This window comes from Crotalus tigris, unplaced genomic scaffold (assembly GCF_016545835.1).
Source record: "Crotalus tigris isolate CLP2741 ecotype Arizona unplaced genomic scaffold, ASM1654583v1 scf7180000017630.2799268, whole genome shotgun sequence".
Classification (NCBI taxonomy): Eukaryota; Metazoa; Chordata; class Lepidosauria; order Squamata; family Viperidae; genus Crotalus; species Crotalus tigris.
Genome location: NW_024096524.1, coordinates 2,131,472 through 2,154,614, shown reverse-complemented (window position 1 = coordinate 2,154,614; position 23,143 = coordinate 2,131,472). Strand labels below are relative to the sequence as shown.

Here is a 23,143-nt window from a genome sequence, read left to right as displayed (position 1 = left end):
TGGAGGTTAAGATATAAAAGTTCCTCCTAATAGAAGCTCAGAGTACATCTATACATTTAATTGGAGACAATAAAGGGCAATCTCATTATATTTTTTGCAGGTGCTAATTATTTCTCTTCCTTTTTCTTTCTCTCGCTGCTGTTTACCACTGCCTCTCAATTCACACTGGTATGAACTGTTTGCTTTAGTTTCCAACAGGGAAATGGTAGGAGTTGGTCCAGATAAAATCCAGCTGAGAACAAAATATATACAATCACACATTCAGGATGTAGTATTATGTTGCAATATCGCAGAAGCTAATAGATTCCTAAAGAATCATAAAAGAAAATATGGAGGGAATTGTAAACACACACATTCCTAATGTGTCTCTTTAAATAAATGACTGGCAGTCTGGCCAACACAAGCATTTTGACTACAGAAAACAACACATGCACAAATTTTAAAAGGCTTGTTCATGGCACACTACCACTATTTTGAGATAATTCCTCTGTGGAGAATTAGTTCAGTTTATCACCTTTTGCCGGGTGTGATGAGTGACAGGGACAATATAAGATCTGATATATAAAAAGAATAAATGTAAAATCAAGCATTCTTTTATAGACTGAAATATCTTATTTTCATTTAATTTTTCTCTACAAGTGTGTTTTTCTGCCATTTAGTCTTTGTTCTTGTTTTATTAACTTTTTTAAAAAGCCTTTTTAATTTAAACTGATTGCTTTTGAATGATGTTTGTGTGTTTGGATTTTATTATGTACAGTACCCAGAGTTACTATAATATGTCAGATGGGGAACTATATAAATGTGATTAAATAATTTCTTCCATGTTGAAAAAAAAAATATGGAGCATATTCCAGATGGAGTCCATTCAGTTTGCTGAAGCCTTATAGAAATTAAATTAAACCGTGTATCAAACATTTCTTATCCTTCATCTTTTATAACTTCCAGATCAAAGTTTGGAGAAAGCACTTCTATGGAAGGATGAATCACGTGGAAACAAAGTCGCTTTCAGGGAAGTACCTATCTTTCTTATTCCATCGTTTTAAAATTCCTGATTTTTAGTAAGAACATTCTCAAGTTTTCAGAATACTTCACATGTTAACGGAGAACAATAAACCTGAAATATAGATCAATATTATTGTTTTTTTGCACTGGGGATGAAGAAACTGAGACAGAGAAATACAGGCACTCCTTGAATTATGGCAATCCCACAGTTGAGGCTGGAATTTCATTTGCCAGCTGATACAATCAGGAAAGCAAGACGTCACATGAGCAGATAACTTAACAACCTCAATTCCCAGCAATCCCTTATGTCGTTAAGTCAGTGTTTCTCAACCTTGACAATTTTAAGGCATGTGGACTTCAACTCCCAGAATTCCACAGCCAGCAATGCTGGCTGTGGAATTCTGGGAGTTGAAGTCCACATGCCTTAAAATTGTCAAGGTTGAGAAACACTGCGTTAAGTGAATTTTACCACTTGTTAGCCGAGGCCCAGCACAATCCAAGCCATTCCAGGCTTGGTCCCTCTCAGCCCTGAGTCCCAATTAGGTAAAGGAGGGCTTCCAATTTTTTCCACCCACGTGTTTCTAACCCGCCCTCCATCTCTGCTTTTTTGGCTGCCTTACATCCAGTCCCATGCAGCAAGCAGTCCCAGAACCTCAGGGCACTGGGACTGCTTATCACACCCCAGGCAGCTACAGCTGCCCTAGCCCAGTCCCACCCTGGACTCTGAGACCTCTGCCACCCCAACTGGCCTTCACTACCTTCTTGCTCCTGCTGCTGACAAGGCATGCCCAGCCTGGCTGCCATCCAAACTGAGGGTTGGGCTTTGTGTTAAGCTGAGGCTCAGGGGCTACTTTTTGCACCAATGCCCCCCTTTGCACCACACCCTTAGGCTGGATTGGGACTGGTTTTATGATGCAAAAGAAATCCCCCCCAAACTCCCCTAAAAGCAGCCTGAGCTGCAATATACAAAAACACCTCTTTGCAAATAGCTCTTGGACTAGACTGGGGCCTTGCACTAGAAAAGAAAAAAGAAAAAAAGGAATGCAGGCAGTTTTTGGCTCAGCTGGAATCGGATGGGCAGATTTTCATATACTGTCCTGTGTATGAAAAATCACCATACAAATTATCAAATTCTGAATAGTCTGAATGTATCTGTTGAAGCAACCTGTACACCTTTGCAACTGGAATTGTTTTCTTTTTTACAAACCAAGGGAATCCATAAAGGTGGCCTTTTCCTCATTGGTTTTCTGGAATTTACCTTGGTTTCTCTTATAGGAATTTTGTTTCTTATACAGAGAAGAATTTACACCTACAATCTGAAAGAGGAGGGCTTTGCCATTGATTTAGTCCATCAGGGAACTCATTGCTTAAATGAAACAAAACATCAGACACTTAGATTGCTGACCCAACGCTTAACGTTTGCTCTCTTTCAGTAATGTAGAAGCTGAAGATTGGGGGGGGGAGAGTGAGGGAAAAGAAGGTAGTGCAATTTTCTAGGTGTTTTTTTTTTTTATCTTTTAAGATGCTCCTCCAGTTGAGAACTGAAAATCAGGACAGATGGAGAGATTTACAGGTAGTCCTCGACTTACAACCACAATTGAGCCCAAAATTTCTGTTGCTAACTGTTAAGTGAGTTCTGCCCCATTTTACCACCTTTTTGGCCTCAGTTGTTTTAAGGGAATCACTTCAGCTTGTCAAGTTAGTAACACAGCTGTAAAAGTAAAATCTGTTTCTTTTTTTTTCCAGTCTCATTGTCAATCTGTCCATCTCTGCGCATTCTAGTATTTTTTTAATTACTTCTTCATCTGATGGTATTCCTTCATTTTTCCAGTGTTGTGCAAATATAATTCTTGCCGCTGTTGTGACATGCAAAGTCAAGTATAAGCTTTTTTTATTAGTCTTTTCTGGCATTATACCTAATAAAAAAAGTTCAGGTTTAAAATCAACATGTTCTCCTAACATCTGTTCTAGCCAAGTATGAATCTTTTTCCAATACTTCTTTACTTTATCACATGTCCACCAAACATGATAATGCGTGCCTGACTTATGTTTACATTTCCAACATCTATCTGACATATTTTTAAACATTTTTGCTAATTTTTTTGCTGGCTTTCCGTTGACTTTGCTTGCCAAAAGGTCGCAAAAGTTGATCACATGACCCCAGGACATAGCAACCATCATAAATATGAGCCAAGTATCCAAACCTCGATCATATGATCATGGGGATGATGCAACTGTCATAAATTTCCAAAACTGTCATAAATCACTTTTTCAGGGTCATTGTAACTTCAGTCACTAAACAAATGGTTGTAGGCTGAAGACTAGCTGTAAATGTGCCTCCAAACTGCTGGATTTGATTGGAAACCATAGTCCAGAGGAATACAAACACACACTTAAAAACATGGGGAAATTACACAACCCGACCTTAGGGTCTAAGCCCTAACCACGTAAACCTACAAATGCTTGCTCAGGCGTCTACATTCAATCAGTGGTTAGAACAGTTAATCAGTGAAACAACCTGCCTCCGAAAGTTGTAAATTGTCCAACACTGGAAGTTTTTAAGAAGAGACTGGACAACCATTTGTCTGAAATGGTATAGGGTTTCCTGCCTGAGCAGGGGGTTGGACTAGAAGACCTCCAAGGTCCCATCAGACTCTGTTATTCTATTCTATTCTATTCTATTCTATTTTATTCTATTCTATTCTACTCTACTCTACTCTATTCTATTCTATTCTAAGCATATCACTTAGAAAATGTATTGACAAACACAATCGCAATCTGTATTTCCACACTTAATTATTGTTCCATCGATGCTTTCTATTATTAGCTTCTGAAATAAACGAAACTTTGGAAGGAAAAAAAAACCCATTATCTCTTCTCTCGGACTCCAACATTACAAGCAGTGTAATGTCGTGACATTTCAAAGGCCAAGCACAACCGCTTTGCCCTATCAAGCAGTAGAGAATTTCTGGCCCACAGGCCTTTGCAGTGGCGGGTTGGCTGAGGAAAATGTTTGAATGTAGAAATGTTTCCTAACCAACATCCTGCTAATTTTTGGTCCAAATGAATATATTGTATTAAGTCAACATTGTCCAAAATGCTGGGTACAACTGATTTCCTCTACTCAGTTATATATGAAAAGGCACATTTTATTCATTAAGAGAGAATAATACAAGTATTGTGCCAGAAGAAAACATTTATCTACTGCATAGCCCTGGTGGCGCAGTGGTTAGGACGCAGTACTGCAGGCTAACTCACTGCTCACTGCCAGGAGCTCGATCTTGACCGCCTTAGGGTTGACTCAGCCTTCCATCCTTCCGAGGTTAGTAAAATGAGGACCCAGATTGTTGGGGGGCAATATGCTGACTCTGTAAATCGTTTAGAGAGCACTGTAAAGCACTATGAAGCAGTATATAAGTCTAAATGCTATTGCTATATGTCTCCTTTTCTACCCCTGCAGAAATCAGGCTTCTTATATGTTCTAACTTTAGGCTAATATTACAATGTAAAATATTTCAATGATATTGAGAGAAAAAATATGCTAGAATGTTTCTATATCATTTCCTCATTCTGCAGCCTCAATGTTTAGTGAAATGTTTACAAACAATTTTTTTTCTCCCATTCAATCATGTCTAATTCTTGAGGACTGCCTGGACAAGACCCTGCAATTTTTTGGGCAATGTGTTTCAAAAGTGGTTTGCCATTGTCTTTTTCTTACGGCGGAGAGAAAGTGACTAGCCTAAGGTGACCCAGTTGGCTTTATGCCCAAGGAGGGACTAGAACTCCCAGTCTCCAGTTTCTGATGTGATGGCTTAACCACTACTCCAAACTGGTTCTCACGCTTAGAAATATAAGCATCGTATACAAACCATGTATTTAACCACACATAACACACATAAACTTATTTTATTTCCACTATTTCTGTAGTTACAGTTTGACAGAAATCAAGCCTTGACAGCAGTCAGTATTTTCAAAAAGTTATTATTTTAAAATACTATCTGAGGCAATCTTACCAGGTCATAGAAATCTTTTGATCGTTAATATCTAAGTATTTCCAGAGAGGTAAAACTCCTTAATAAAATACAGTACCTGATTTTATTATTGTAGAGATACCAAACTGGATTGCAAAAAATCTAGATAGTTGATAAGTGGAAGGAGAGAGATAGAGACAGAAAACATTAACTTTCCTCTGCCATCTTTTGGTTATTAGTATTTTGCACCCCCAAAATGTTACATTTAATTATTGAAACATATGAAAAAAAACTAAAAGGCACTTCTGCTTCCAAGCATTAATAATATAGCAAAAAAAAAACCCTCTCACCAGATGTAATAGTTATTTATAAAAAAAATTACACTTATGTCAATTTTTCAAAAATATTAACAGAACTGAGTCTTCTGCATGGTATTAAAGTTCTTGCTTATAGCGTCTTCAATTTAGAAAAGCATAGAAATCTCAGGAAAAAACCAAAATGGTGATATTTTCAAAAATAAAATACAATAAAATAGAAATACTCTAAGGGTCTAATTAAAACAAATCAGTGTTTTTAATGTCAGTCGATGGCCCATTAATTCTTGTCAGGTGTGCTGCGATTACAGCAAATATGTGCTTTAATCAAGAGTCTTTAATTCCAAGCAAAACTGGTTAAAAATGGCCCAGTTATTATGTAAATATTATCCATCTGGAAAATTACATATTAAATCAAAGGATGCTAAATAAGAGACGTTATCTTCAACAGCAAAGCATTACGTATTTATTGAAAGTTCAGTGTGATACCAATTTCCCCCATTTATTTTCAAAGTTTGGCATTGAATTGAGCCATCAGTTTTTCCAATCGGATTGCTAAGCCCACGTCACCCCTGATTGTCAGCTTTCCGGACATGAAAGCCATAGTTGGCTTTAGTTTGCCTGAGGAAAAAAAGGATAAAATAATTTAAGGCATCATAAGCATTTGGAATCTCTCCCTCCCTGAATCCTTCTATTAAATTTAATAATAGCACCTGAGTGAATTTTCAGTAAATACATCTCCTTATTTTAAATAGCAGTGATGTAATATGAGATTCTATAATTTTTTGTTTACTAATTTCATTTTTAAAATGGCCAAAATCCATCTCTCTGCGATACTACCAAAATGATCTAGAAGGATATATGATCTTTCAAGTTCTCCAGAAGAATTCAAGATGCTACCAAAAAAAAAAAAAAAATAGACAAGAAGCATGAAACTCTAAATATCAGACCATTAAGCCTGCTGGTCAAAGTTTAACTTCTGGTTTAATTTTTAAAGTTTCTTCTTTCTTCTCTGTATGAGAACATATTATCTAAAGATGACCACCAAAGATCCTGAAAGTTTGAAAAGTCAACCCTATGTCATTTTAATGCTTTTAATAAAGATATCACTAAAGTATGGATTGATGTTCTGTATCTCCTGTAAGAATCAACATGGCTGTAATTTTTATTAAAATCATAGTTTCCTTAACCTCTCCGGCAAATAATACAAGAAAAGGACACAGAAAATGTACACTATAACTATTTTGTCTTGTTTTCCGATGAAAGGGCTCTGGAACAAGCACTTTATGTTTTCAATTAAACAAAACGTCAACCATATTTCGCCAAGCAAAATAGAGTAATCGGATTTGCATATTTTGTTAAATCAGAATTTATCTGTGGTTTACTGCATACATTACACTTGGCTGGGTTTGCCAAAGCTAAGCTAAAATTAAACACACGACCTTGCAACTATCCAAAACCTGTGCTAAAATTGAGCACAAATCCAAAAATCCAGTAATCCAATTGCAATCCAGTAATCTAGTGTTTCCCAAACTTGACAATTTTAAGGCATGTGGACTTCAACTCCCAGAATTCCACAGCCAGCATTGCTGGCTGTGGAATTCTGGGAGTTGAAGTCCACATGCCTTAAAATTGTCAAGTTTGGGAAACACTGCAGTAATCCAACTGCTTATGATCTTTGACAGCTTGAACCCATCTTTAAAGCCAGGCAGGCATCCGTTCTTAGGCTACCCTGCCTTGATGGAAGATACACAAAACCTTTTCACTGAAAGTTCCTTTACCTTCCAGGCTGAGATGAATGACATCAGAAACACAATATTCCAGATTAGACTGTTACAATGGACTCATATGGTGCCATCAGAAACTGATGAACTAGAATTAGATCCTAAGTAAGGAAGAATGTCCTTGCTAATAAGAGAAAGAGGATCTCTGAAGTTGTGACTGATTTGGTCATGGGCACCTCCACAATTCAGAAGGATAGAACTCAGTACAATTGCTGCAACTTCTAATTTGCTGCCAATTATTTCCCTCTTCCCTTGGACTGCAAGGCGTTCAAACCGGTCAGTCCTAGAAGAGATCAACCCCGACCGCTCTTTAGAAGGCCAGATCCTGAAGTTGAAGCTCAAATACTTTGGCCACCTAATGAGAAGGAAGGACTCACTGGAGAAGGGCCTAATGCTGGGAAAGATTGAGGGCAATAGAAGAAGGGGACGACAGAGAATGAGATGGCTGGATGGAGTCACTGAAGCAGTAGGTGAGAACTTAAATGGACTCCAGAAGATGGTAGAGGACAGGAAGACCTAGAGCAGTGGTTCTCAACCTGTGGGTCAGGACCCCATTTGGGGTCGAACGACCATTTCACGGGGGTCGCCAAACAAGGCTGTCCGCCATTTTTCCCCTTTTTCTTTGGCCATGCCCCTGGCACCCAGTGATGTATAAGTGGTTGGGGGTCACCACAACATGGGGAACTGTATTATGGGGTCACGGCATTAGAAAGGTTGAGAACCACTGACCTAGAGGAACGTTGTCCATGGGGTCGCGATGGGTCAGACACGACTTCGCAATTAACAACAACAAATTTCCCTCTTCCAGACTAAAAGATTAAGCGCTCTAGAACTTTGCTCAGTTTTCCTCTATATTCTTCTCCTGCACCATCTTTGAAACGTGGGGGGCGGGGAATGTTCACAAGTAGATTTTTGTGGTGGCAGAAAGCGTTGAGAAGAAGATGATTTCAGTCATCAAGTTAAGGCCCTTGGGATAGGAAATCTGAGAATGTCAAGGCTGAAGGACTCCTTCTCTCCTCTAAGAAACTTATTCAGAGACAGAAGTAGGCATCTGCTCATGTGTAGGAAAGTTCTTTGTGTTTCTGCTTTCTTGTTAAGGGTTAACTTTGATCTGTTGGTTTCAAGCAATTTGCCTTCAACGGAAGGAGGGTAACTTTTTTTAAACCTTAGGTCAGGAGTAGGCAACCTTGGCTCTTTTGTGACTTGTGGACTTCAACTCCCAGAATTCCTGAGCCAGGTGACTCAGGAATTCTGGGAGTTGAAGTCCACAAGTCTTAAAAGAGCCAAGGTTGCCTACTCCTGCTTTAGGTCCTGTCTGTCACCCAAAGGATGATGGGTACAAAAGTAGAACTTCAGTAAAACGTGAAGTTGGTGTCAGTTTTGAGTAACTACCGTACCATTGTTGTTTTAGAGTAGGTATTTTTTCCCCATTAATTCATTTGAATACCTGTACATCATTAAGTGCAGAAGTACAAAAGTCAGTCTTGGCGAAACTAATGGTGCCAAATGTTAGCGAAGGGTTTTGAACAGAAACCAAAAGTTGAGTTTAGTACTATCCAGTCCTACTTCTGAATACCTCCATCAACTGAACATAAAATTCAATACTATTCCCACTGTATAGCTAGCTGCCTCTAAAAATAGTAACCATTTCAAAAAGCAATAGCCCAAACGAAGAATTGGAAAAAAAAAATCTGATTTAACAAGGATAAACATTTTCAAGATACTTACCTGAAAACATTTTTACAAAGTCACTACCAGACATGTTCATAATCACATCCACTTTTCCAGGTGGCTCACCAATTCCTGCACTGCCGCCTTTGTTCTTAAGATCAATGTACCATGTTCCTCCTTCTTCACCTAAAAAAAGAATAACAATCCACATATACGAGATAAATTAGTCGTTTCTTTCATTTACAAACTAAATAACTTCAATATATTTCAATGAAATACCTGTTAAAAAAAAGAGAACATAACTAAAAGCCAATTATACGTGATCCTTCGTCTGCTGATAATGATTTAAATAACTTTTAAATCACCTTCAACTTGATCTTTTGATTTCCCTTTGTAATTTAGATTTGTATCCTGCTCTCTCAGTTTCAGGGCATGTTATGTAAGCTTTACAGCTACTTAGCAATAGTATTATTTAAAAGAGCAGGAATCATATAGACTTTGGTCCAAATTCAGTCATGCGGGACAGGTACACAAACATCAGTGGCATCTAAGTCAGTTGTAAATTAGTGAAGGACTACTGATTTCACCATATAGGAAGTCCTCATTTAGCAACTGCTGCACCCTCCCCATGCACCCTTCTTGACCTGCACCTCTCCCGCATGCTCTACTGAAACCATGTGGTTCTCTTGCACAACCCCCCCACTCTTTCCCATCCATGCTGCTCTGTACATGTCTTCCCTGACCCATGTTACAGCTATTAGTTACCCCAATGTACTCTTCCCAACCAATGCTGCCCCCCCACCCAATGTCCCTGACTTGTTCAGTACCTCTCATACATTTTTAAGCACCCCCAGACACCCTTCTCTACCTGCATGCCCTGAAACTATGGTGCATCCCTCACACAGCTCCATGATCTTCATGCAACTTTTTTGAACAGCTCCACTTCCCCACTATGGCCTACTGACCTACACAGCATCTATGGCACACCCCCGCACCCCCTTCCAAATCTGAGCAGCATCTCTTGTTTATCATTACACCTCAATTCCTGACCCACACCCCACCACATCCCCTTGCTCCCTTCCCCTCCTGGCGGTGGCTATCTACCTGCCTTGTTGGCCTTGAACCTGCAGTTTCCTGCTGGCTTCCCCAGACAATCTCCTTGTTAGTGTACCACAAGCAAAGTAAATGGGGAAGCTGGCAGGAAGTCAGAAGTCATGCCTGCTCCCACTGCTCTTTTGCCTACATGTGGTCTGTTTCCCTGTTTAGTTAAGGAGATATCTCGGAAATGACCCAACAGGACATAGATTGTCTAGTGGATTCCTAAACTCTTAGTTACATGAGGAACCTCAGGCCATCCAGTACAATGCAATGTCTTAAAATGTGTACAGAATCCTTACCGGATAATTCAAACTGATAAACTCCTTGAGTTGTCTTTACAATATCTTCATTTATCATTACTTTTATAAGTTTAAATGTTTCTGCTACGGGCCCTGCTGGTTTTTCTGCAGCAAAGTGTACATGTGGTTTGTCTCTATCGGGACCTTCGGCCTTTGTTTTATCAGGAACTTCATTTTTTACAATATCTGGTTTTTTTTCTTCTTTGAAGGTTGGAGAAGCTCCTATAGGACCATCAGCAACAAGTAAAATTAGTGCTTGTGTTTTAGTAGATGATGATTTAAAATCTCTAGAGAGACCTATTCTTAATTTGGTCTGATTCTACCATTCTATATTCAGGACCAAGACTTTCTTCAAGAATGTTCTCAGAATTTCTATTGAACAGAAAAAAAAGATCAGCAATCATAAAAGCTATCATGGGAGAACAAACTAAACTAAAGGGCGATAGTCTGGTGGTACTACATAGCTTGATAACAATGAAAGCACATATTTATTTACAATTGAAATAAGCAGAGAGAGAGTTACGCCAGTTTTACTTAACCAACCAACTGAATGAGCCACAATTAGCCACAAAAAAATGCTTTGTCATAAATTCATTAATTTATTTATTTAGCATATGACAATTAGCCAGTCTACAATGCTAATTCAGAGTAGTAGCTTGGCTGCCTAAGGCTGCTAGCTTTGCTTGGTTCACGCTTGCACACTTTCCAAGGTGTGTCACAAAGGGCACCAGAAAGGAAGACAAGTGGCTTTCCTGCAGCGTCATCCTGGCCATCTTCCACCGAAGCCACCTGACAAACAGGCACTGCAACCAAGAAGGTCCAGTGCCAGCAGGATTCTAACTCTGTACGAAGCACTGGCTTATCTCCCCCCCCCTCCAAAGTGGCACCTATTTATCTATTCGCATAGAACACGGGTCTCAAACTCGACATGTCACGTGACGTGTCACGACATATCGTGACTTTCTTTGCATTGCCGGAGCTAGGGTGGGCGCGGCATGATGCAACTGGCCCATGGGCCGGCAGTTTAACACCCCTGGCACAGAACATGCTTTCCTACTGCTAGGTGGGCAGAAGCTGAGGTGAGTGATAGGAGCTCAACCCACCACACAGTGCGAGGACTCAAACTGCTGGAGCAAGGACCATCTCCAATGTCATTAAGCCTCTGAGCCACCATGCCTCCTGTTCTAAATGATATTCTACAATATTGTCTGAATTCTACAATTATTATCTGAATATGCTAAAATAAAAACCAAACGAACTACATTATGGTTTATTGTGATTTGCGAATCCAGCCACTGGGTTGTATCCAAATGAGTTTGTTCAATGGCCAAAGTCTTGATACAACCAATCCATTTTTCCCAAGTCTTGCAGATTTTTCATGTTCTGCATAATTCCAGAATTCTTTCCAAAAACTGATCTGGAGAAGAATGGAAATGATGAGGGACAGGGGGAGACCCCTCCCACTTCCCCTTCTTCAATCCTGGGCTAGCAAGTGATAGAGACAAAGTAGTTTCTCACCTTGTGTTTCCATTTTCATTGCTATCGTATCAGAATCCACATCTAAAAAAAAATCTGGTATCAAAGGATAACCTAAAATGCAGATAGAAAAAAATATATATTTTTTTTAAAAAAAAATACCGTTCGTATCAAACTAATAATTTAAATCTGCTGTGGCACTTATTGCTGTTATTTAAAGCAAACACACAAACTGCAATCATACGTGCATACATATCTTTAAATATTTACAAATATCCATTTCAGAAACCAGAATGGGCTATGATTTCCAAAGGTATGGAAGCCGCTAGTGCATCAGAATTATTTTTTCAACCAATTGTTTAGGACACAGAATTTCATGGGAGAGATGTAAGTTTGGGGAAAACTTGCTGGATGTCAGCAATACAACTGCATTTACAGCTGTATGCAGCATCCTGTGGTCACATGACCATATTTTGCTGAAAATTGGCACTTTTGTTCTTCAGCAAAACTGTGCACCATAACACAAGGGTCCCCAACACCAGCCCACTATCCAGAATCGGGCTATGCAAGCAGCAAGCTGGCGCACATGCAGCTCACTCGCACGAGCAGTGGCCCAGGCACATATACATGCATGCGCAGGTCCACTTGCAATGGAGCCACATGCACGTGGGCACCTGCTTACCACTCGCATGAGCTGCTTGCACATGTGTGCCGGCCCTGTGTTTGTTTAATGACTGTGGTGTTCGCTTAATGACCACCGCAAAAAAGATTAGAAAATCAAGTCCATCACATGATATACAACCGTCATAACATATGATCCCTACAGACAGGCACCATTATGGTCATATATCACATATAAGGTTTTTGGCACTACACGTTCAGCTGTCTGTTAGTTCCAGTTCCCTCCTGAGTTGTTAAGGTGCTCAGGAGATGGGTGGGTCCATACAATATCTCCTTGAGTGAGGAGATGGTTCTTCAGCCTTGAAAGCTTCTCAAGAAGCTGTTGATGGACACTTCAATCCTGGAAAGTTATCATCCGATCCCTACTTTCCCTTTGGGGAGAACACTGTTGAGAAAGTGCTTGGGCAGAGAATTTTGGAGCAAATGAATCATGGATCAAGTGGATTATCAGAACCCATTCCGGTTGGATTTCAGAAACATAGCAGTGTGCCAATACATTCAACCAATATCATACAGAGGGATACCTATGACATTAAGGAGCATGCAAGCTGCATGACATTCAATAGAAGAAAAAACACTTTTTTTCAATGGATTTTAAACCTCATGCTGTGTATTTCATTACTTTCCTGCTGGTTATCAATGAAAAGGGAGAGGAAAAGAGGAGACTCCAAACAGGGCATACCTAGTGTAAGTAACCGCGCTTAACCCCTTGCTAAAGAATGTAATTTATACCAGACCATACATATTGCTTGTGTTAGTAAAGCAATTTAAAATGCATCAAGAAGCATATTCAAATTCGACTTCCATGAAATCGTGAGAATTCACAAAAAGCTCGTCACAAACAGGGTTACAGTGGGGAGGTTTTCTTGGACTTTGCTCCTGTTGAAGCATCAGGTGAAGCCTAGGAGAACTTTGGACAAGCTCCAGCTGTGTCACATGTTGCAACCTTTCCTGGGTTCCATGAGGCATCGAGGTCATTGACCCATGATGCCCTGGTTGCATCTCAATTAAAGGAGGGCAGTCTGCTCTACAATTGGGTTGCCCTTTTGTTCCAAAAGCCACAACTGATATAGAACATGGGGGGGGGGGTTGATTCAGTGATTGGTACTAATTAGTATAACAGAATGACACTTATCTTGCAGGAACTTCACTGGTGGTTAGTAGGCTTCCAGACACAATTCAAGATATTAATGATCCCCTATAAATCCCAAAATGAATCACGTGTTGTTGTTGTTAAGTTAGTAACACAGTTGTTAAGTGAACCTGCCTTCCCCATTGACTTTGCTTGTCAGAAGGCAGCAAAATGTGATCACATGGCCCTGGGACACCGCAACAGTCGTAAAATATGAGCCAGTTGCCAAGTGTCTGGATTTGGATCACATGACCATGGAGATACTACAACAGTTTTAAGTGTGAAAATTGCAAGTAACTTTTTTTCCAGTGCCGTTATAACTCTGAGCGGTTACGAAGCAAACTGGTGTAATTAAAAGTCTTTTGGGGGGGGGGGTAAATTGAAAATATTGACATAATGGAGGTAATGCAACTAGAAATGTATTGGATTGGGCATAGACTTAGCAATACATAAAAGTAGAACAACTGAAATCAATGTGATTTATGCTAGCAATTATGTGTCAATTAGGCGTGTGACATATCATTTGTAGTAATTTTGGTGTAGTACACAAGTCAATGTATTAAAAATTACAGCCACATTACCTGGAGCAACTGCATATACATCAAAATTCTTAATCCCTTCTTCTCTCAATAAAACCTCATCAATAATGAAGTTGCCTGTGAAACTTTTGGGTTTTGATAAAATACAATAGGCAGCATCTGCTAGAATGTCCGCTTTCCTGCACTGTTTTTCCACATTAGCTCCTCCCAGCATATCCATTGCAGAAGTGTATATAGCTAAAAATACAAAAGAATGAAGAGGTTTGTTTAATAATGATTTTTTGACAGTATAGGTGGTACCTGGCTCAATAGTAGTAATTGTGAGAGGGATCTCGGAGTCCTAGTGGACAATCATTTAAATAGGAGCCAGCAGTGTGCTGCAGCTGCCAAAAAAGCCAACTCAGTTCTAGGCTGTATTAACAGAGAGATAGAATCAAGATCATGTTAATATTACTTTATAATGCTTTGGTAAGACCACACTTGGAAATACTGCATCCAGTTTTGATGGCCACAATGTAAAAAAGATATTGACATTCTAGAAAAAGTGCAGAGAAGAGCAACAAAGATGATTAGGGGCTGGAGGCTAAAACATATAAAGAACAGTTGCAAGAATTGGGTAGGTCTAGTCTAATGAAGAGAAGAACGAGGGGGGACATGATAGCAGTTTTCCAATATCTAAGGGGCTGCCACAAGGAAGAAATGGTCAAGCTATTCTCCAAAGCACCTGAAGGCAGGACAAGAAGCAATGGATGGAAACTAATCAAGGAGAAAACCAATCTAGAATTAAGGAGAAATTTCCTGACAATCAGAACAATTAATCAGTGGAACAATTTGCCTCTAGAAATTGTGAATATTCCAACACTGGTGATTTTAAAGAAGAGATTGGACAACCATTTTTCTGAAATGGTATAGGGCAGTGGTTCTCAACCTGTTGGTCGGGACCCCATTTGGGGTCGAACGACCATTTCACGGGGGTCGCCAAACAACACAGTCCGCCATTTTTTCCCCATTTTCCTTAGCTGTGCTACTCCCTTTTATTCTATTGGCTTTTGAAAGCCAATAGAATAGACTCTCTTGAATAGAGTCTAATTTATTGGCTTTCAAAAGCCAATAGGAATTGTCCAGGCTGTCTCTGCCCTGCTGAGCCCGCCAAAAGTCCCATTCTGCAAACGGTGCTGCACCAGTTGAGTAGTCCTCGACTTACGACCGGTTGAGTAGTCCTCAACGTACGACCGGTTGGGGGTCACGGCATTAAAAAGGTTGAGAACCACTGGTATAGGGTTTCCTGCCAGAGCAGGGGGTGGACTAGAAGACCTCCAAGGTCTCTTTCAACTCTGTTAAACTGTTATTCTGCCTGCACTGCAAAAGGAATATAGAAAGTGCAGCCTTGGGTAACTAGCCAGATGCAACTCCCAATATCCACTCACACTCCAGACACCTGTTGCATTTCCTGCCCATTCTCAGCCACCCCAAGAGCCTTTTATCTGGCTCTATTCTTCACTTTGTCTTACCAAGCCCAATTCCAAGAACAGCTTGTTTTGGGCACCTCCATTTCATAATGATTAATCTTTCGACTCCATCAGTACATTGGAAAGAAATTATGTAAAGACGTTCAGGATCCTATCTATCCACTGATAACACTCTAAAAACAAAAACAACTGGACCAAACTTGGAGTGTGACTCCCAATACTTGCAAAAATGGAGGGCAATCAAAAAAGAGATTAGATGAAAGATAAACTGGCCCGGTATAATAATAGATGACACAAAGAGGAGCATACAAAGACTCAACGAATGGAGAAATGATATCCAATAACAACAGCACTTAGACTTATATACCGTTCCATAGTGCTTTACAGCACTCTCTGAGCAGTTTGCAGAGTCAGCATATTATCTCCAACAATCTGGGTCCTCATTTTACTGACTTCGGAAGAATGGAAGGCTGAGTCAACCCTGAGCCGGTCAGGATCAAACTCCTGGCAGTGAGCAGTGAATTAGTCTGCAATACTGCATTCTAACCACTGCGCCACCACGGTTCTTTTTCCATCAGATCAAGAACAGTCAAATGCAACTGAATGACTGAATAAATGAGATTCTAATCCAAACTTACTTAGCACTTTAAAAATCAGAAGCGATCAGTAAACCTTTCAATAATAATAATAATAATACCCCCAGTGAGGCACTACCTCCCCCAGTGAGGCACTACCTTGACGTGGTTGTGGGGCAACCAATCCATCAATGGAGAAACTGCAAAGAATCAGTCAGTACCTGACAAGGAAGAAACAGTGCAGTTCTGGAAGCAGATATGGGATAACCCAAAGAAAAACAACAAGGATGCGGCTTGGTTAAAAGAGGTGGATGCAAATAAAACAGAAGTTGAAATGAAAGAACTAGTAATAACAACAAAAATGGTAGAAAAAAGAGCAAAGAAAATCAAAAATTGGTCAGCACCAGGTGAAGATGAACTGCATGGGTTGTGGTTGAAACATCTAACTGTTATACACCCACTCATTGCCAAGCAATTCAACAATATACTACAAGGAGGAGAAATTGAAAAGTGGCTAACAACTGGGAAAACCTACCTAATAATGAAAAATCCAGCAAAAGGGGCAACACCAGGTAACTACATGCCAATTACCTGCTTACCAACAACTTTCAAATTACTAACTGGTGTAGTAGCTGATGCAGTGCAACAGCATCTAGTTGAAAACAATCTCTTTCCCCCTGAGCAGAAAGGAAACCGCCCCAACAGCAGAGGAACAAAAGATCAACTCCTAATAGACAAAATGATCTTGGAAAACTGCAAGAGAAGGAAGACCAACCTGAATGTGGCATGGATTGACTACAAAAAGGCATTTGACTCTCTGCCACATGATTGCATAATAAAGTGCCTAGAAATAACAGGAGTCAGTAGAAACATCAGAAAATTTGTGCAAAGATCGATGGCACAATGGAAGACACAATTGCAGATCAATGGTGAGAAGCTGGGAGAGGTTAATATCAAGAGAGGAATATTTCAAGGAGATTCATTATCACCATTACTATTTGTTATTGCACTGTTTCCTCTGTCAACAATACTGAATAACTCAGGACATGGCTATCAAACATCAAAAACATCTGCCAGACTATCCCACCTCCTTTACATGGATGATCTGAAGCTGTATGGAAAAACATCATCTGAAATAGAATCGCTGCTCAACACTGTCCGTATATATAGCCAAGATATTGTATGGAGTTTGGCTTGGACAAATGTGCCACACTTACTATCAAACAAGGAAAAATAGTGAAAACTGAAGGAATCAAGATGCCCCACGAAAATAACATTAAGAGTCTGGATGAGGAAGATTACTACAAATACTTGGGTATCCTTCAAGCTGACAACATCAAGCACACTGAAGTCAAAAAAAGATTAGAGGTGAATACATCAAGAGAGTGAAGAAGATCTTAAAATCCAAACTAAATGGAGGAAATACCATAAAGGCAATCAACACTTGGGCAATCCCAGTCATTAGGTACACAGCTGGAATAGTGGACTGGACTCAAGCAGAACTAAAAGCAATGGATAGGCAGACCAGAAAAATAATGACAATGAATCATGCCCTTCATCCACGCAGTGACATTGATAGACTTTATCTACCAAGGCAAATAGGTGGGCGTGGAATGCTACAAGTACATCAGATGGTTGAAGAAGAAAAAATGGCTTTGGAAGAATATCTGAAGAACAATGATGAAGATGCACTGAAATTAGTATATCAGGAAGGCTTACTACTACTGGAGAGACCAAACTGGCCTACAAGAAAGACCAAATGAAGAACAGAATAGAGGCATGGGAAGACAAAGCACTACATGGCCAATACATGAAAAAAATAGCTGGGAAAGCAGATAATAATAAAACCTGGCAATGGCTAAGAGCAGGAAAATTGAAGAAAGAGACCGAGGGACTAATTCTGGCTGCACAAGACCAAGCCTTAAGGACAAATGCATACAAAGTCAAAATTGAGAAGACAGCAACAGACAGTAAGTGCCGCCTATGCAAAGAAGCTGAAGAAACAGTGGACCACTTGGTAAGCTGTTGCAAGAAGATTGCACAAACTGATTACAAGCAGCGGCATGACAAAGTAGCAACAATGGTGCATTGGAAGATCTGCAAAAAATATCATTTGCCTGTAAGCAAAAACTGGTGGGATCATAAAATAGAGAAAGTCATAGAAAATGATAAAATTAAACTGCTCTGGGACTTCAGAATTCAAACAGACAAGCACCTGCAACATAACACCCCAGACTTAACAATTGTCGATAAGAAAGACAAAAAAGTCTGGATAGTGGACGTGGCAGTGCCTGGAGATAGCAGAATAGAAGAGAAAGAACTGGAGAAGATAACAAAATACAAAGACCTACAAATAGAAATAGAAAGACTGTGGCAAAAGCAAGCAAGGGTAGTACAATAGTCATAGGCTCCTTGGGTGCAATCCCAAAACAACTGGAGCACCACTTGAACACAATTGGCATTGACAAATTCGCTATTAGTCAATTGCAAAAGGCGGCCTTATTAGGAACTGCTTCCATCCTGCGACGATACCTGTAATACCATCAAACATCCACATCTGCCTATCCCAGGTCCTGGGTAAGGACTCGATAGGTAGACAAAATGCCAAATCCAGTCTGAACATCTGGCTGACTGTGCGATGATCCATAATAATAATAATAACAACAACAACAACAATAATAAAAGACTCATACCTGTTTGAGGCCATAAAGCATTAACAGCGACTTCTCCTCTAAATTCTTCCGCCATTCCCAGCACACACATGGACATTCCGTACTTAGAAATAGTATAGGCTAAAACAGAACACAAAGATTCAGTCCTTTACAACAGTTGAAAGTTTAATTTCCTTTATACGCAGACACAGCATGCTATATTTCATAAAACAACAACAAAAAAATCCCACTGTGAGGGAAGAGAAAGATAGAAAATGAAACAGAGACATCTGCTTTACCATTGTGGGAAATAAAAAGCTGGCTCAGACCCACTTCTGATATGATCCACCAAGGATCACCTAATCTGCTTTCTTTTTCACTTTATTGGAATACTGTAAACAGAATGTAATCTCAAAAATTAGAGGTCCCCAACCTTTCCAGCTTTGTGGACCGGTGTGGGGAAGGAGGGGATGGTTCCGTGCGAGTGGTGCATGCGCAGATCCATTTGCGCAAGTGGCATGCACATGTGTGCCCACTGCTCACACAAATGGAGAGCACTTGCATGCCTTTACCTGCTGTTCACACAAGTGGGGATGCACATGTGCACGGGCTCGCTGTTTCCATGGCCTGGTTGCAAACAGCTCATGGCCCACTAGTGGGCCGCAGCTCAGAGGTTGGGGACTCCTGCCATAAATAGATGCTCCTTGATACTGTATGATAGTCTAAAAATATTACCAACTAGCCTAATGAAGGCAACTTAACTCTTGACCCTGGAACCCAGTTTTGTAATTGCAATTTCAGGTAGTCCTCAACTTATGACCGGTTGCTTAGCAACCATTCAAAGTTACAACGGATACTGAAAATAATCAGAATTCAAAATTCTGTCGGCTGCCCCTACACACACATACCACAACTGCATTTTGGGCACTTGGCAATTGGACCCCATTTATGGTGATATGCTGCATCCCAGTGTCACATGACTGTGATTTGCAACTTTTTTTTTAGAAACGGGTGTTTACTTCTGCTTTTCAATAAAAAAAACCCACCATGAACAATGGGTTCACATAACAACTACCGCTTTTGCTTAACTGCCACAAAAAAGATGGTAAAACTGGGCTTAATGAATGCTATGGCTTATATTCATAATTTTGGGCTCAATTATAGTCACAAGTCGAGGACTACCTGTACTGGATAGGAGCTAAATATTCTGGCTAGTTGACTACATGGCACATAGGAAAAAAAGAGACTAAACCCAAGGGAATTAGGAAGCAGATGATGACTATATCACTGAGTACAAACACACATACTCACAATTCCATTTTGGGATAAGCAGCATTGTGAAAAGTATAATAAACAAGTAAGAAACAATAAGCCACCAAAAAGAACATGTCTGATAAGAAAAGGAAAAAGGGAACATAGCTAAACCTAATTTACACAACACCATTTGCTACAATTTTCTATTCTTTTCTCTAATTGCAAAACATTCCTGCTTTCATCATGTCTACACCCTGCATGTCATGCATTTCCTTTTGTTCTTCTCTCGCTTGGTGGATTTCACTGACTTCCTCTTTCTCGGTCTTCCCCTTTCTTTTGCTCCATGTACTCTTCCTTTGTCTACAGGTAGCCTTCTGTTAACAATGGAAATTGGGACTGGAATTGCAGTGACTAAGTCAGGGGTCTCCCAAACCCGTGGTCCGTGGACCGGCACCGGGATGTGGCATGCCAGAAAGTGGGCCACGCAAACAAGCAAAGCCCCATCCGCGGGATGCAGGCAACATGTGAAACCACGCCCCCTCCGGTCCATGGAAAAACCTCTCTCCCTGGTCCCAAAAGGTTGGGGGTCGCTGCATTAAGTGACACAGCTGTAAAGTGCAATGTCACTTGGCCCCCCACTAAGTGATGGAAATGCTGGCACTTTCAATTGATGTCATTAAGCAAATCCTGCGCCATTCTTAAGTGCAACATCATGCCGTCACTATTTTCAAGTTCCTGCTGGCTTCCCCAATGACTTTGCTTGTTTGCTTATTGGAATCTGGGGTTGAAGGTTGCAAACAGCAATCACGCTAACCGCAGGGAGGCTGTAACTTTGAGAAACAGTTATTAAGTATTGCTCATTCAGCACCATTGTAAGATACAATTTTCTAAGCAGACACTCATCTATCTCTATTTTCATTCTTTCATGGTCTTCAAATACTCCAATAATTTCACTGTATTCATATAAAGCTGCTAACCTAATCTATACCTTTTCAATACAGGTAGTCCTCGACTTACAATTCATTTAGTGACCAAAGTTACAAGGGCACTGAAAAAAGTGATGACCATTTCCCACACTTATGACCACTGTAGCATCCCCATAGTTACGTGGTCAAAATTCAGACACTTGGCAACTGACTTATATTTATGACAGTTGCAGTGTCCCGGGATCATGTGATCACCTTTTGTGACCTTCTGACAAGCAAAGTCAATGGAGAAGCCAGATTCACTTAACAACCATATTACTAACTTAACAACTGCAGTTATTCACTTAACAACTATGGCAAGAAAGGTCGTAAAATGGGGCAAAATTCATTTAACAAGTGTCTCACTTAGCAACATAAATTTTGGGCTCAGTTGTGGTCATAAGTCGAGGACTACCTGTATTACTAAAAAACCTTATATGAATCCCAAGTCAGTGCCAGTAAATCAGGCAGAGTTTAAATAAGACCATTTCCTATGTCTTTTCTATGCTGGAATGCATAATCTCTCTTGTCTCTTTCCCCTCCCTCCAATATTTACTTTAATTCAAGGGTCCCCAACCTCTGGGCCACGGCCCACTAGTGTTTGAAACTGGGCCGGTGTTTGAAACAGCCGTGGAAACAGCAAGCATGCATGAGCATCCCCACTTGCGTGAGCGGCGGGCCTGTACATGCATGTGTGCTCTAGTTGTGTGAGCGATGGTCACATGTGCATGCCACTTGTGCAAATGGAGCTGCGGGTACATGTTTGCCAGCTACTCGTGTGGAACCATTCGCTCTTTCCCCCCCACTCCGCCAGTCCACAAACCAGGAAAGGTTGGGGAACTCTGCTTTAATTCATAGATAGATAATAGCTGTTCCATAAGCATCTTTTCCTCCGCTAAACAACACAAAGGGCATCCTAGTTAGATACTTCAGTCTTCTAGTTCAAGGCTTTTCAACCAGTGGTACGGGTACCACCTGTGGTACATTGGCACCTAGCAGGTGGTATGCGACTATCCTAGAAAAGTGGTAGCGGGGAGGGGAAGGAGCTGAACCGGTGGCAGCACCGCACAAGACTGAGCAAGAGATGGCTAGAGCTGCAGGGCTGTCAGGGCTCAGCGGAAGCACCAGGATCAGTGCCACTTTCCAGCTGATCGGTGCTTCTTCGGGATGTCAGGGCTCAGTGGAAGCACCAGATCAGCGCCAGGCTCCAGCTGGAGCTCTGCGCTGATCCTGACACTTCTGCTGAGCCCAGAAGAAGCGCTGATCAGCTGGAATGTTACAGCATCTCCAGGGTCTTGTGATTTACATTCAGATGCTTGGCAACTGATTCATATTTATGATGGTCACAGTGTCCCAGGGTCATGTGAAGTGACCAAAACCGGCTGCAACCACCTAGCAGATGGGGGGAATAAAAACCAAACACCCCCCCCACCCCACCCCCGCTGCCAGTCCTCAACACAAATGCTCACAACAATGAAAACCTTGGACAGGAGGAAGAGCGCTGCTGTGCGCTTGTTGCTTGGCTGTGGCTTGGGGGGTACTTTTGTCAGTGCCATTGTAACTTCGAACAGTCACTAAGCGAACTGTTGTAAGTCGAGGACTACCTGTACTTTATCACTTTTTGCCTTTTTTTGGGGGGGCGTCAAGTTTTTGACACCTTGCTAGGCGACTGGTGGTACTTGGATGTTTCCATATCCTAAAAGTGGTACAATGGGTGAAAAGGTTGAAAAGCCCTGTTCTAGTTAACAGCCTATATGGTTACACTATGTGCCTCATCCAAGAAAGAAGATTTAGAAATAGAGATCCCATCTACGTATGTAAGCAGCTAACCTGAAATTGGGCCCAGCTGGTATAGGTATAATTAGTCCTCGACTTATGACCACAATTGAGCCCCAAATTTTTGTTGCTAAGTGAGACAGTTGTTAAGTGAAATATAACCCCTTTTATGACCTTTCTTGCCCTAATTGTTAAGTGAATCAGTGCAGTTGTTAAATTAGTAACGTGGTTGTTAAGTGGATCTGGCTTCCCCATTGACTTTGCTCGTTGGAAGTTCGCAAAACTTGATCCCTTGATCCCAAGACACTGCGACCGTCATAAATAGGAGTCAGTTGCCAAGAGTCTGAATTAGGATCGTGACCGTGGGGAGGCTGCAATGGTCATATAAAAAAAAAAAACTACCACAAGTTACTTTTCTCAGTACCGCTGTTAACTTCGAATGGTTGCTAAACTGTTGTTAGTCGAGGACTCCCTGTACATTCTTCA

General features: G+C 40.7%; 1 protein-coding gene across 1 annotated transcript in view; it reads right to left on the bottom strand.

The window, feature by feature from the left end:
• Positions 1 to 4,889: 4,889 nt before the first annotated feature.
• The window catches only part of HSDL2 (hydroxysteroid dehydrogenase like 2), a 38,505-nt gene continuing 20,251 nt past the window's right edge, over positions 4,890 to 23,143 (bottom strand). The window contains exons 6-11 of the mRNA XM_039334421.1: positions 18,705 to 18,803; positions 14,010 to 14,204; positions 11,658 to 11,729; positions 10,140 to 10,361; positions 8,800 to 8,928; positions 4,890 to 5,908 (exon numbers count right to left, since the gene is read on the bottom strand). Coding sequence (XP_039190355.1) covers positions 5,796 to 5,908; positions 8,800 to 8,928; positions 10,140 to 10,361; positions 11,658 to 11,729; positions 14,010 to 14,204; positions 18,705 to 18,803 — 830 coding nt within the window. The 3' untranslated portion in view covers positions 4,890 to 5,795. The remainder of the gene's footprint in view (positions 5,909 to 8,799; positions 8,929 to 10,139; positions 10,362 to 11,657; positions 11,730 to 14,009; positions 14,205 to 18,704; positions 18,804 to 23,143) is intronic.